The sequence below is a fragment of the Canis lupus genome, chromosome 5, assembly GCF_011100685.1.
Source record: "Canis lupus familiaris isolate Mischka breed German Shepherd chromosome 5, alternate assembly UU_Cfam_GSD_1.0, whole genome shotgun sequence".
NCBI lineage: Eukaryota > Metazoa > Chordata > Mammalia > Carnivora > Canidae > Canis > Canis lupus.
Window position 1 is genome coordinate 36,432,523 of NC_049226.1, and position 14,998 is coordinate 36,447,520.

Sequence of the window (14,998 nt, forward strand, 5' to 3'; positions counted from 1 at the left end):
ACTACTGTTATCAGAGTGAACACTGTCTTTTATGTTGCTGAAGCCCCTGGTGAATTCTGAGTCATGATCTTCCTTAGTTTTCCTGTAATGTTTGAAATACTATATTCTTGAAGGACTTTTGTCACTTAGTTTCTTGACATTACTTGCTCTTGGTTACCTTCCTGCCTGGCCCATCTCTCCTGATTCTCTAGGGCTTTCTCATCTTCCCAGTCTCCTTACACTGGTATGCCCCAGGGCTGAGCATTCAATCTCTTTTTTTTCTCTTAACTACTGAAATTTTTTTAGAGAATTCATCCAATCCTTAGGATTAATACTTTGCTTCTTTTGTTCATCAAAGTGTAGCATCTGTCACATCGTGGATCCTCAGGTATGGTGAATGGTGATAACTTCTTTCCTGCCCACATCTCACCTGTAATTCCAAAGTCAAGTATCTGGTTTCCTACTTTATAACCATTCTGAGATCCTATAGAAGTGATTAATATAGGAAGTCCGTTGCCAAGCTCTTGACCTCATCATATCACCTCTCTGCCCCCTACAAGATCTGGGGGCTCCCTCCCTGCCAACCCCTGTTGGTCTGTATCTCAGTAAATATCAACTCCTCTTTCCAGTTGCTCAGGGCACAGACTTTGAAGTTTCATTTCCTTTTATTTTCCATATTCTGCATCCTTCCCATAAACAAACATTTGTCTGCTTTACTTTCAAGGCATAGAACCCACCCTCTTAAAAACTATGGATGTTCCTTGGTCCGGCCACCTACATTTCTCACCTGCCTGATTTCTGTAGTCTCCAGAATGGTCTCCCTGCTTAACCTTGTTCTACTACGCAGTCTGTGGTCAACATAGTGGCCAGTTGTCCTTTCCAAGCATTGTCAGACTGTGCCATCTCTCTGCTTAACACTCATCCCCAAATCCTCATAATGGTCCTTTAAGGCTTTATGTGATCTTGCCCTCAGCTATCTTTCTGAATTGCCCTCATATTACCTTCAGCCTCATTTGCCCAGCTCTGGCCATGGCACCGACCTCTATTCCATATGTATATGGAAGAATATTCCTACCTCGGGGTCTTTTCTTTCTGCTTTGAACTCTTTCCCCTATGAATATTTTTAATGTGCCAGTTTTTCACTTTAGTTAGGTCTTGGAGCAGATATCACATGCCTGATAATCCTTCATGGACCATCACATCTGAATAATACCCTCCCTTTCTGTCTTCCCTCCTTGACCCTGCTGTGCTTCGTAACCCTTATCACCACCTGATTATTTTAGTTTATGTATCTCCTCCTGACTAGATGGTGAGCCCTTTGAGACTCTAGTGTTTGTTCCCTGCTGTGTTCTTGGGTGCTAAGACAATTTTTTGTTGCTATTTTAAATGTAATGTGTTTTCCTAATAATTGCTGATATACAGAGGAAAGCTATTTAGATTGATATGTTAATTTTATAACCAGCCAAATTACTAATCTACCTCACTTTTGAATAGGTTTCAGATGGTACTCAAGGTACCATTCTGCAAATAATTTTGCCTTGACCCTCCTTGTATTTATTGATATTTCTCATACCTGTGTGTGTATTTACTTTTCTCACATTCACTTCTGTTGCTTTGCTTAGAGCATCTAGATCAATGTTGAATGACAATATTGATAGTAGGATTCTTGCGGTTTCTTGGTCTTGAAAGCAAATGCTTTTTTTCTGATTTAACTCTGTGTGAATTTCTGTGTGTGAATGTGTGTGAGAGAGATCAGAATGAATCTGGAACAGCTGTTAAAATTTTATTAAATGCCTTTTTGGTATCATTCAGTCCATGAGGAAATGTTTCTCCCTGCATTGCTGCTGATATGACTATCACAGTAACATCTATTTCCTGTGGTTGATCCATTCTGGTGTTGGAGAAATAGTCCCTACCTGGCTCATAGTTTATATGTTTAATATATTTTTACATTTGGTATGTTAATATTTATAATATCTGCATGACAGTGTTTAAGTGGGATTGATTTATAGTTCACATTGTGAAGGTTTAACATGGGCTATGCTGGCTTTAAACAATCAAATTGGGAAAATTTCCATCTTTATTCATATGGTAAAAAGTTAATGATTATCTCATGAGCGAAACATCTTTGACCTCAAGTTTAAAACAGTTTCCCAAGACTTCATAACGTTAGTGCTGGCATAGTTTTCATTCTTTTAGATTGAAATCCATCTTAACCAGGAGTCTTTGAGGAAATATAGAGAATTCTTGAAAACCTGTGAAATTTTACTGTTTCCTCAGCATCAGCATATACTTGTAGGCCGTGTACTTGTGTACATGTATACACATACATATTTTTATCTTCTTAGTTGCTTTTAATTTTAGATGTAAGAACTATTTACTGGAATGTTTTTAATATCCAAATGTGGGGTAGTTTAAAAATTTGTCTATTTCTTTAATACACCTCCCTTTAAAAGGTGGAGACCATGACGCATGGACTGAACTTAGCAAGTCACTTCTAATGAAGAACATATGGCAGAAAGGACATTGTGTCCCTTCTGAGAGTAGGTCATAAAAAAGCATTGTAGCTTGCTTTCTTTCTTGGATTGCTCACTTTGGAGAGAGCCAGCTGCCATGTTGTAAAGACACATAAGCAGTTTTATGAGAAACTCATGTGGTGAGGAACTGTGGCTTCCTGCCAGGAACCGTGTGAATGAACTTGGTGATAAATCTCCAGACCCAGTAAAGTCAGCCCTACCCAACATTTTGAGTACAGTCATGAGACACTGAGTCAGAACCACACATCAAAAATAATCCCTGAATCCTGACTCACAGAAACTGTGAGATAATAAACGTTTGTTGTTTTGAGCTACTAAGTTTTAGGATAATTTGTTACACATCATAGCTAACCACTACAAAGTGTTTCACTGATTTTTAAAAATCTCTTATTCCTTTCAAAGCTTCTTAGCCTGTACACTTCTACCTTTTGGGACATACTGAGATTCTTTTTAGCATGATCAATGATCAATTAAAAATGAAATATTGGAAAAAGCCTGCTCTGTATTATTAATTACATTTATTCAACACTTCTTTTTTTGTCTCTTTAATCCAAGAAACATTACTATTACTATTGTCAGTTTCTCCTTATTTTTTGGTTTTTATTTTATATATTCCAATACAGTGTAACTTGAGTTATATATTTATTTATATACATATATACATATTTGGATATAAAATTGTTTTAATCTTTTTTTTTTTTTTTGCTATTTTTGTTAATGTTACATACCCTATTCTCCGAGTTGATGTTTTCCTTTAAACTTTAATATTTTTAAAAAGCTTTTTGTTTTTCAAGCCTGTACTTTGGGTTTAGATTTAGGATGCAGGGTCTTTAATTAATTTCATGAATCTTAAATATCTACTCCTATCAAAGAATAATTTTCAAAATGTTAAAAATATTATACATACAAGTAAAGAAAGAAGTTGTCTAAAATACATTGAACTCATTCATAAGAACACTGGACAGACAGGATGGTAGTGAGACTAGCTCAAGAACATTTGTGTAATTCAATATTTATGATCCCTGAGGAAGAAATGCCAGGATGGGTTGGCTCATTCAAATACAGTTCTGCCAATCATCTCCAGGTCCATAAGGAAGTAACTTTGGGGTTTCTAGACAGAAATCATTTGCATCCCTCATGGACAAAAATATACAGGTAATCACGTAACTTAAGTATCTGGCCCTAATGAATAATAAATATCAAGCAAAATGAAAGGACATATAAATAATCCTCGGGTAGGCTTGTCAGTGCTCCAGTATGAATGAAAAGAAGTGGAATCCTTTTTTGACTTATTTACAGGAGTTGGGTAAGTTTTCTTAGCACACACATGCTAGAAATTCCACCTCTTTGACATAAACATACAGCAGTTTCAGAATAAACACCAGTACCACAAATGGTAGGCATCCATTTTACATATATACTTCAGATTTTGGGAAATGTAGTTATTCATGTAATTGCCTCATCAATCAAGAGATTGATTGATGTCTGTCACCAAAAAAAGATCATTGGTCTTATTTTCTGTGTAATTGGATTTGCTTTTCCCAGTTTTATCTAAATGTCATCTTACACTATATACTGGTTTGTGTCTTGCCTTCTTTCTCTCAGCATAATGTCTAAGAGATAACCATGCTGTTGTGTTAGTTCATTCTTTTATTTATTTTATTTTTTTTGCTGAGAAGTTCTGCATTGTACTGATAGACCACAGTTTATTCATCCATTCACCAGTGGATATTTTGGCATTACCAAGTTTTTCAGTACCTGCTGTTTCTGTTTCTCGGTCATTTTGCTATCAGCAGTGTTTGTAGTTTTCAGTATAGGAACCCTTGTGTGCCTTTTAAATTTATTCCTAAGGAATTCATGTTTCTTGATGCTACTATTGTAAATGGAATTTAAAAATGTATTTTCCAGTATTTCTCTCTCTCTCTCTCTTTTTTTAAAGATTTTATTTATTTTATTTATTTGAGAGAGAAGGGAGGAGCAGATGAGAAGGAGAAGCTGACTCCATGCTGAGCACAGAGCCTGACGTGGGCCTTGATCACAGAACCCCAAGATCATGACCTGGGCTGAAATCAAGAGTCAGATACTTAATTGACTAAGCCACCCAGGTGCCCCTTCCAGTATTTTTTTGTTGATAAATACAGACGATTTGCATTATTTTGTCATTGTGCCCTGTGTCCTTGCTAGTTTCACTATTAATTTTAGTAGTGATTTTCTGTGTAAACAGTTGAACTTTAAGTGTCTGTCGGGATCCCTGGGTGGCGCAGCGGTTTAGCGCCTGCCTTTGGCCCGGGGCGCGATCCTGGAGACCCAGGATCGAATCCCACGTCGGGCTCCCGGTGCATGGAGCCTGCTTCTCCCTCTGCCTATGTCTCTGCCTCTCTCTCTCTCTCTCTCTCTGTGTGACTATCATAAATAAATAAAAAACAAAAAAACTTAAGTGTCTGTGAGTGGAGGTAGTGGCTCCCCCCACCCCTTACCTTTTTGTATTGGCTAGGACCTCCAAAATAATGCTGAATACAAGTTGTACCTTGTTCCATATTTAATTAGAAAGGGAATGTTCTGGATTTCACAGGTCAATATGATTGCTCTTGCTGATTTTTGGACGCCCTTTGTGAAATGAAGCTTGCTTCTTTTCTCTTAGTGTGCTCAGAACTGAGTTTTGAATTTTGTCAGATGCCTACATTTATGGAGATGATGATATATTTCTTCATTTTTCTGTAAATATGGTACATCACTTTTTTTTCAAGTTTTAAGTCAGTATTGTATTCCTGAGATAAACACCACTTGGTCATGATTGTTTTCTTTTCACATGTTGTCGATTAGATTTCCTCATATTTTTGTTAACAATTTTTGTGTCTGTGTTTATGAGGGTTATGAATTGTGTAGTAATGTTTTTCTTAGGTTTCTGTAAGTTATTATGTTGACTCATAAAACATTTTTTGAGAGACATATGTGTAAGACTGGTGTTATTTCTCCCTTGTATGGTTGAAAGAGTTTTCACCAGAACCCATCTGGGTTTTGACTTTTTTTTTAGATTTTATTTATTTATTCATGAGAGACACACAGAGAGAGGCAGAGACACAGGCAGAGGGAGAATCAGGCTCTCTGCAGGGAGCCCAATGCAGGACTCAATCCCAGGACCCCGGGATCACGCCCTGAGCCAAAGGCAGACTCTCAACCACTAAGCCACCCAGGTGTCCCTGGGTTTCAGCTTTTCTTCGTGGGAAGGTTCTTAATAACAAATTCATTGAAAAAGTAATTTTAAGGCCATTCAGATTTCTCTCTTATTTTTGATAGGTTTCATTTTCAAGTGTCCATTTCCTCTATTTCTGGAAGAGTAGTAGTCATATCCCCACTTTTGCTCTGATTTTAGCCATCTGATTGTCTGTCCTTTCTGTTCAGTTAGTGGAGCTGAGAGTTTGTAAATTTGTTGATCTTTCCAAAGAATCCTTTCGGGTTTTTGTTGTCTTTTTGGTGTGTGTGTGTGTGTGTGTGTGTGTGTGTGTGTGTGTGTGTGGTGTGTTTGTTTTGTTGTTTGTTTTTGTTTTTTTTTTGTCTATTTTACTTATTCTTCTAATTCCTTAAAGCTGTAAAATGAGGTATTGATTGTGATCTCTTTTGTCTTCTAGTATTTGCATTCAGTGCTATGAATTTCCCCCTGAATACTACTCCCACTGCATTTCCCAAAGTTTGATAAGGTCTGTTTCATTTTCATTTAGTGCAGAGTTTTGTTTTTGTTTATTCACTTTTTCTTGAGCTTCCTCTGTGATAGGTGTGTTGCTTGGAAGTATGTTTAATCTCCAAATATTTGGGCATTTCCCAGATAACTCTGTTACTGATTTCTAATTTAGTGACTTTGTGATCTGAGAATATACTTTGTATGATTTCTCTTTTTAAAAATAAGGTGTGTTTTATGGCCCCACACATGGTCTCTATCAGTGAATGTTCCACGTGAGCTTGAGAAAAATGTGTGTCTTTCTGTTGCTGTACAGAGTATTTTCCTTTCTTGGTGGATTGTCTGGAATTTTTATGTAATATGTATCTTATCAAGTAAATATGTATTTTTACAACTAAAAATTAAGTAGCTTCCAGTGAATATTTATGCAGTCACAGTACCCTGTTCAAAACAAAAATTATGTAAAATAGGTTTCCAAACTAGTTGTTGCCGAGAGGCAGAGATTATAACACAGTCAGTGCTTATACTTCTGGACATTTCTTTCAATAGCAGTAATTTTTGCTTAGCTAAGGACCATTTTCAGCTCTGTGCTACTGGTTCTCTTTTTCTCTATACCTTATTTCAGGGAAATAATGATCCTTATTTCAAGGAAATGTAAAGAATGCTCCCTTCACAGAGATTACACATTTTGCTATTAGCATAATAGGAGAATATATTTGACAGTACCTTAATTTGGTTAAAAATGATTAATAGATATCCTTAAAGATATGCATAGTGATGCATTTAGCTTTATGATGAAGAATGGATGGAATAATTATAATGAATTTAGCTCATGTTTGCTCTTGTATCTCAGATATATTGTGGTGTGATCTTATTCAGTGAAATGGAGAAGACCTAGTGTTTTGTTTTAATCTGTTTACCACTACTTGCTTACTAATCTGACCCTGTAATTCTTTATTTTTTTCACTTTTCCAGTTTTCTTCCTTTTTTCTTTGTTCTCAGCTTCCGGTTTGTAAATGCTGGTGAGTCCTTAGGGGGAAAAATTAGAAGAGTTGCTGTGTGTTCCTTGTATGGAGGTGGCCATTGGGTTGGGTTTTGTCGTTGTTGTTGGTTTTCAGTATAATAATGGCTTCCTGTTACTCCAAGTCTCACTCTAGATGTGGATTCTTCTAGGAGTGTGCCGGCATTTCAGCTCCCTACCCAGCTGTTGCTTCCATCCTGCTCCTTGAGAGTATGCATAATTAATGACCATGACTTCTCTTTGTGTTCCAGCCTGAAAGAATAGACCCGAGTGCATCACGACAAGGATATGACGTCCGCTCTGATGTCTGGAGTTTGGGGATCACATTGGTATGTTCGTCTTCATAGTGTAGTAGGAAATTTAAAATTACAAGAAAATTTTATCAGTTTTCCACCCCTTGTAAGAACTGCTTTTTTCCCTTCCTCTTCTAATCTTTGACTTTTACTTAGTTTTCTCCTATGGTTACAATCACAGGGACTGTGCCTTCTAGTTGTTGAAATAAAGTATATGTTTTACTCTAACGTTCAAACCAGTTGATGGTCCCCCTCAAGATTTTATGCAGTGTACCTCAAGGTTTTATGCATGCTCTTTGATGTTACTCTGGGTCTCTTGGCCAGAGATATTAGGAGTCAGCAACCATACCAGGGACAAGGACAGGGGGAGGGCAGCTCACCTGTAGTCAGTGCAGCAGTGACTGGCTCCTCCCACCTCAGGTGTGGGTGGTGTGTGTGGTAACACTCTGTGCAGCATGTGTATTAGGTATATAAATTCACGTGCATGAAAATAGTTTCTACCTGGAATCTTCTGCTCACTGAATAGAAAAGTCATGAATGAGTGAGCTGAAAGTAATTCAGTTCTGGAGGAACACAAACTACCTAGGTGATCATCCTAGTAAAAGTTCTACCTTAAAACAACACTGAGTAGGAACAGTGAGAAAGCTACTTAATTTGCAACAAAGTAGATATAATAGACTTCTCACCTATGACTGTATTGAAATTTTCCTTATGTCTTAAAAGTATCTTTGTTTGCTTATTACTTCCTTATTATTGAATTTTGTTTTGAAATTTTAGATTTATTTTTTGGTGCTTTCTGTGTTTTATCATAGCTTGGTGGCCTTTTTCTGACTTTGGACATCTTCTGGTACACTGTGTGAATTTCCCATTACTAGAGGGGGCTGTGTCCTGTTTGGTAGGCAGCCCCAAACTTTTCATTTCCTGCCATTTTTAATAAGGTCCCACAGCATGAAGGTAACACCAGTTTGGAGCAAAGAGGTTTTTTTTGTAACTTCCTAAATGATCTCCATCTGTTCATTGGCATTATGAGGTCCTAAGATCTTCCTATGGATGAGACCCATAGTTCCCCTGGTGAGTCACCTAGAAAGGCCTAATGAATTTTCTGTACAAAGAGTTTGAAGGCTAATAGCTCTCCTCTGCAGAAGACTCCATCTGGTTTCCTTTATGACGTGGGATGGATGATACCTCCTGGAGTATTTTCTTATTGTGAAGCCAACTGACCAAAGGAGAGAAGTAATCCCTTTGTTTAGTTAAGAGAGACCATGGAACATAGACATCTTTTAGGTGTGGTGACTGGTCCAGAGACCCATAGCATGACCTGTACCTTCCTGCTGAGGCACCCAGCTGTGTGCATATAAAGGACACTCATGATTCAGAAACACCTGTACAGACAGATTCTGTTTCAAGCCAGTTCTGTTTCAAAAGCATATTTATTTCTTTTTTTTTTTTTTTTTTTTTTAATTTTTATTTATTTATGATAGTCACACAGAGAGAGAGAGAGGCAGAGACACAGGCAGAGGGAGAAGCAGGCTCCATGCACCGGGAGCCCGACGTGGGATTCGATCCCGGGTCTCCAGGATCGCGCCCTGGGCCAAAGGCAGGCGCCAAACCGCTGCGCCACCCAGGGATCCCCAAAAGCATATTTATTTCATCATAAAAACAGAATTTTGTTCTGTGAAAAATTTTAGCAGAAACATTTTCAGCAAGTTCTTTTAGTATATCTGGCTAAACTTTGTTTAGAAGTAAGGTATTCAGTACTTATAATTGCTTCATAATTTATTTTCCATATGGATAATGTTAGAAAAATTAAGAAATGCATGAAATTTTGTCTAAGTTCCTCAGTCCTTCACCTTATATGGTGCATTTTACTGCTTCTTTTTCTTATTAACACCCCTTTTCAAGAATGAATCTGATGAAGGTATTCCTAGTGTTTTGAATAACCAATAAGGTTTACTTTGTCCCAAGCATTTGTATTTATATCAAAAAGTAACCTCAGCCAGAGGATGGAATTTCTCTGTGTGTGTAGCACACTTGCCTGCTCTCACAAAGGCGTGTGTGTGTGTGTGTGTATGTGTGTGTGTGTAAATGGGGACAGTGGTGAGCTGAGGGCGCCATCTTAGGGTGAGGAAGGCCTTCCCACCCCAGTCTCCCATTGGAGGAAGCCCTTAGGTTTGCTTGGCAGCTTTCTTTTCACTGTATAATCTAGTAATTTAATATTTGACCACATCGACACCATCAAATAGTCCTAAACTGAAAAAGCTTCGCAACAGTGTCCTCAGACAGCGTCTCTTGGATGCTGTCTCTTCTGATGAACTTGGGTGTCCCCATCCCATATCAATCACCTGTCAGTGCCCCTAAAATGGGGCTCATCGGGGCCATGCTGTATATTTAGACCTATCTTAAAAAAAACAACAACAACAACAGATTCTCGGTTCTCATTATCCTCAGAACAGAGGGAGAGAAAGATGAGAATATAGTCCACAGATATGTTTGACCTTTGACCCATTGGGACATACTTCTGTAAGATTCTCCAGATATGATTTGGCCTGGTTTAAAGATACTGTCCTGAACACTGTTACTGGGGGTCAGCATTTGGGGTTTGACCCAAACTTGATTTCTTCAGTTATAGTAACATCTGCTTGTTGAAATTGTAGTAACCACAGGATGCTGGAGAACAGAATTTGCATGTTGCTTCTTTTGAGCTCAGGTTGGGCTTTTGTTGGTTGAAAGTTCACTTACATTAAAAATGAATTTGGCTACCATTCTGGATATGGCCTTCCATTCTTTTTTTTTTTTTAAGATTTTATTTATTTATTCATAGAGAGACACACACAGAGAGGCAGAGACCTAGGCAGAGGGAGAAGCAGGCTCCATGAAGGGAGCCCAACGTGGGATTCGATCCCGGGTCTCCAGGATCACGCCCCAGGCTGCAGGCGGCGCTAAACCGCTACGCCATGGGAGCTGCCCATGGCCTTCCATTCAGATAACTACAGATTATACATACTTTGTACCAAGAAAGTTCTAAAACCAGCCTTCCACGGGCAGCCCTGGTGGCAAGGTGGTTTAGTGCTGCCTGCAGCCTGGGGTGTGATCCTGGAGACCCGGGATCAAATCCCACGTCAGGCTCCCTTCATGGAGACTGCTTCTCTGCCCACGCCCCCTGAATAAATAAATAAAAAATCTTTTAAAAAATAAAAAATAAAACCAGCCTTCTAGTATGGTTCATACAAAGGAATCAGAATCGAGGGCTACCCTAGCCTTTGTGCGGCGGTGACATCGTCTGGGCTTAAATCTGGTGTTTCCTTTTAGTCCCAGTCTTGAACTCAGTTGATATAGAGTTTTCCATATTATCTTGATTTCCAAATACCCTTTCCACTTAGCCTGAATAATTGCAAAAATTTTACCTCACCCTCATCTGTGTTCGATTCAAAGCTTTACAAGAATTTTGCTTGGAATTCAGATTTTCAGTGTGGGCGTTCTGGTGAGGAGCAGTAACTAATGCCATCTATTTTGCTTTTCCCTCCGTGTTCTCTTTAGTATGAGTTAGCCACAGGCCGGTTTCCTTATCCAAAGTGGAATAGTGTATTCGATCAACTCACACAAGTCGTGAAAGGGGACCCTCCACAGCTGAGTAACTCTGAGGAAAGGGAATTCTCCCCAAGCTTCATCAACTTTGTCAACTTGTGGTGAGTAATCGATTTCCAGATTCTCAAAATCCATGTAGTGAGTACAGCAAAGCTTCCTTAATTTCAGCAGCATTGATCATTTTTGTTGGGGAAGTGGAGCTTCTTCTAATCACTCTGCTTCTGAGCTGGGACTCTGGGTCACTGTGGCTGCCTGGAAGGTTCCAGCTGACATGGAGAGCATCACTCTTTTATTCTACTACTCTTACTGGATGAAAAACAGATGTGAGGTGGTGGAGAGGCTGCTGCCTCCAGATTTCTAGTGCCTTGTACTAGAAATACAACCCAGGTGAGACTAGTCATCTTAGTCTGATGTGGTTCTAACAGTGAAGTTGTACTAGCATCACGTGGAAGCTTTTACTAAGTCAAGACCCTACCAGGTCAGACTGTAATTGCAGGGTTGGATCTCCACTCTGACATAGCTTGTAACCTGGTGGGATATGTGCAGTAGAGCCAGGCCCAAAGCCCAGCTGGTAGGCTGTGTGTTGGCTCTCTGAAACCTTATTCCATGGGAAATGTGCACCCAACACCTGGTGGTGTTTGTGTACCTTGTCACAGGTGTGTGTATATGTGTGCACCTTTGTGTGTAGAACATAAAAATATGTGCAGATATGACAGGAATGCAGTTGTGCTTTGTACTATTTCAGTCTGTGTTTTATTTTATTTTATTTTTTTTTAATTTTTATTTATTTATGATAGTCACAGAGAGAGAGAGAGAGAGAGGCAGAGACATAGGCAGAGGGAGAAACAGGCTCCATGCACCGGGAGCCCGATGTGGGATTCGATCCCGGGTCTCCAGGATCGCGCCCTGGGCCAAAGGCAGGCGCCAAACCGCTGCGCCACCCAGGGATCCCTCAGTCTGTGTTTTAAATGAAGCCTGTTTTCTTATCATTTGAATATTTTTGATAATTTATCCAACATGATGTAAAAGTAGGATGTGTTTATTCTTTTTCTTTTTTTTTAAAAAAAGATTTTATTTATTTATTCATGAGAGGCACAGAGAGAGAGAGAGAGGCAGAGACACAGGCAGAGGGAGAAGCAGGCTCCCCTCAGGGAGTCTGATGTGGGACTTGATCCTTGAACTCCAGGATCATGCCCTGAGCTGAAAGCAGAGCTTAACCACTGAACCATCCAGGCATCCCAGGATGTGTTTATTCTTGAAAATACTTTTCTTTTTCTCTTGCCAGGACTGCTGTGTCTCCCTCTTCTTTTCCTATAAGACTTATATTTCATGGTTGAACATTGCCCTCTTTTGGAATAATTAGAAAATATTCAAGTAATTAAAAAATATAATTAGAAAATATTTCATTTTCTGTGATGAAATTCTCCTTTTGGTTTTCCAGGGGGAAGAGGAATACCTCAAGGTTTTCTATTAGAAAGCCATTAGGAGGACTCAGATTGGCTCTTTGTTCCTTTGCACACAGATCTACAATTTATAGAATTACATGTGATTTTATATATTCCATTTTAATGAAGCAATTTGGCTAAAGTAATGTATGTGAGTCATAGAGCATAGTAGTTTCTAAAATGCTCACCTGTGACACTACCACCAGAGTTGCTTTCTTCTTAATCCCTTCATCTCTTTGCTGGTTTTGTTGTAAATATGTTTAGTACTTGTGTATTTTTTTATTTCTGTGACCCTTGGTATCAATTCTCCCCTACAGGTAATGGGTATAGACATCAGTGTCGCATTGTTTTCTCTGAGAAGGTCCATAGTTCCATCTCATCCCAGATCATCTGGGTCTGTAGTCAGAAGTACATCTGTTTTTATGACCTGCTCCTGTCAGCTCTCCACACTTGTCCATTCTCCCTTCCACTGTCCTGGGGGCATTTTTTATCCTCTCTGACCTGGATTGTTCAGGTTTCTAGTGGTTTTCCTCATAATCCAATATCATGTTGTTCCAAACCATTCTTCTTTTTTCAGAGTTGTATTTTTGTGATGCACATCTGATCATGTTACTTTTTGTTTAAAGCTGTCCTAGAGCATGCATTTTTAACAGTGTGATATCATCACTCCATAGGGGGCAAAACTTTGTTGGAGAGGCAGAAACTCTTGGATAACATAATGGTTTGCAGCCCTCCACAGGGCTACTGTGGAATAGAAACAGGTATACAGTGTTTAAATTTCATAGGAAGGAAGGGGCAACAAGGAAAAAAAGATTGGGAAGCCCTGGTCCAAAGGCTACGTGTGGCCCTAAAAAGATAAAATCTAAATTAACCTGGCTTTCCAAACCCAATATGATCTGGCTGGGGTTTATTGTTGTAGCCACATTTCTTAGTCCTCCCCTTGAGCTGTTTTTCAGCCAAACTGAGTTTCTTCAGTTGTGTAAGTTAAACATGTATGGATGATATGGGAACATATTCTCTTGGCCTTTGGGTAGATTAAGATTTCTTTAACAGTTCACAGAAAGCAACTATGCATAAAAGAAGAGATAAAATTCAATTTCATTAAAATTAAGAATGTTCATTGATTAAGAAGATACCATTGAATGAACAGCCAACCCATGCAGTGTCCTTTCCATACAGATGTTTGAAAAAGGATTTTCATTCAGAATGAGAGTGTTCATGTGTAGAAAACACTTATAAACAAGAAAGTGACAACCCAAAATGGCCAAATATGTGAAAGGATGCTTAAAAACATGATATCCAGGAGTTCAGTAAACATATGAAAGGGTATTCATTTGGCATTATTAGATGCCAGGGGAACGCAAATCAAAACTATGATGAAATGCCAGCTAGTCACCAGAAATGACTTCAGTTTAAAGAATTCAAGTACCGCGAGGGTCTAAAGCAACTGGAAGTCCCTTACAGTACTTACAGACATGTAAATTGGCGCAGTCTCTTTGAGAAGCTGTGGCAGGACCTCCCAGAGTTGGTGGAATACAGCTGGCGCATACGTTTTGCTCCAACAGTTCAAGTCTCTAGTATACTCGGTGACCACCAACAGAGGCACACTACAAGACATGATAATAATGTCCAGAACCGCAGATTTGTAATAACTTCTAGCTGGAAATAAGAGCATCTGTCAACAGTAGACTGTAAGTTCTCGCAATGTTTACACGGCAGTATACGGCATCAGGTATGGGACTGTCGCCGCACTCAGCACCAGGGGTAAATCTCAGACAGCACTGAGTAAGAGGAGGAGGACATAAAACAGTATGTATGGTTTCATTGATATGAAACTGAAAAAGCAGACAAGAATGAATAAAAGGTAATAGAGTCAAATATTGTTACTCTTATTTTTGTTCCACACTTAGGACGTGTGTTCTTTTCTGAATACATGCTTCAATTAAAAGATTGTTTAAGGAATAAAAAGGAGATGAGGGCTTAGAGGCCAAAGTGATGATACCAGCTCACAGTTTACATTCCTCCCTGCTTTAACTTCCTATTTAAGTCATTAATAGAATTTTTAAAAAGTCTTTATTTGTTCTGAAAAAGGGTAGAAGTACTATCCTTGAGTTCTTGTGAAATTGGAAAGATAAGGCTGAATTCAGGGATGGGGTGACTGGTCTCACATTTGCCACATGCAGAGGGATAACATTACAGGGAGGGTGTAAGACCGGCACAGAAATTCCTCAGCTTAGCACAGAGGCCCTGCAGCAGGAGGCAGCTTGGGGGACAGGCCGCCAGGAATCAAATCTTGATTCCTAAAAACATCTTGAAGGGAGTGTTGTCCATAGTGGGTTTCAGACATGGCTGGGACTCTGTGGCAGTATTCATTCCTGCCTTTGCTAGAGATAGCGAAGACACTATGTTGGTTAGAGGCTGGGGAGCACGGTGGAAGCTGCTCTAACAAACCCAAGAAATGA

The 14,998-nt window shown here is 39.1% G+C and overlaps 1 protein-coding gene across 4 annotated transcripts in view; it reads left to right on the plus strand.

Moving 5' to 3' along the window:
• Positions 1-14,998, plus strand: part of MAP2K4 (mitogen-activated protein kinase kinase 4) — a 135,569-nt gene that overhangs the window by 111,295 nt on the left and 9,276 nt on the right. For all 4 annotated transcript variants that reach the window (XM_038536898.1, XM_038536899.1, XM_038536897.1 and 1 more), the window contains 2 exons: positions 7,465-7,542; positions 11,044-11,192. In XM_038536898.1, coding sequence (XP_038392826.1) covers positions 7,465-7,542; positions 11,044-11,192 — 227 coding nt within the window. The remainder of the gene's footprint in view (positions 1-7,464; positions 7,543-11,043; positions 11,193-14,998) is intronic.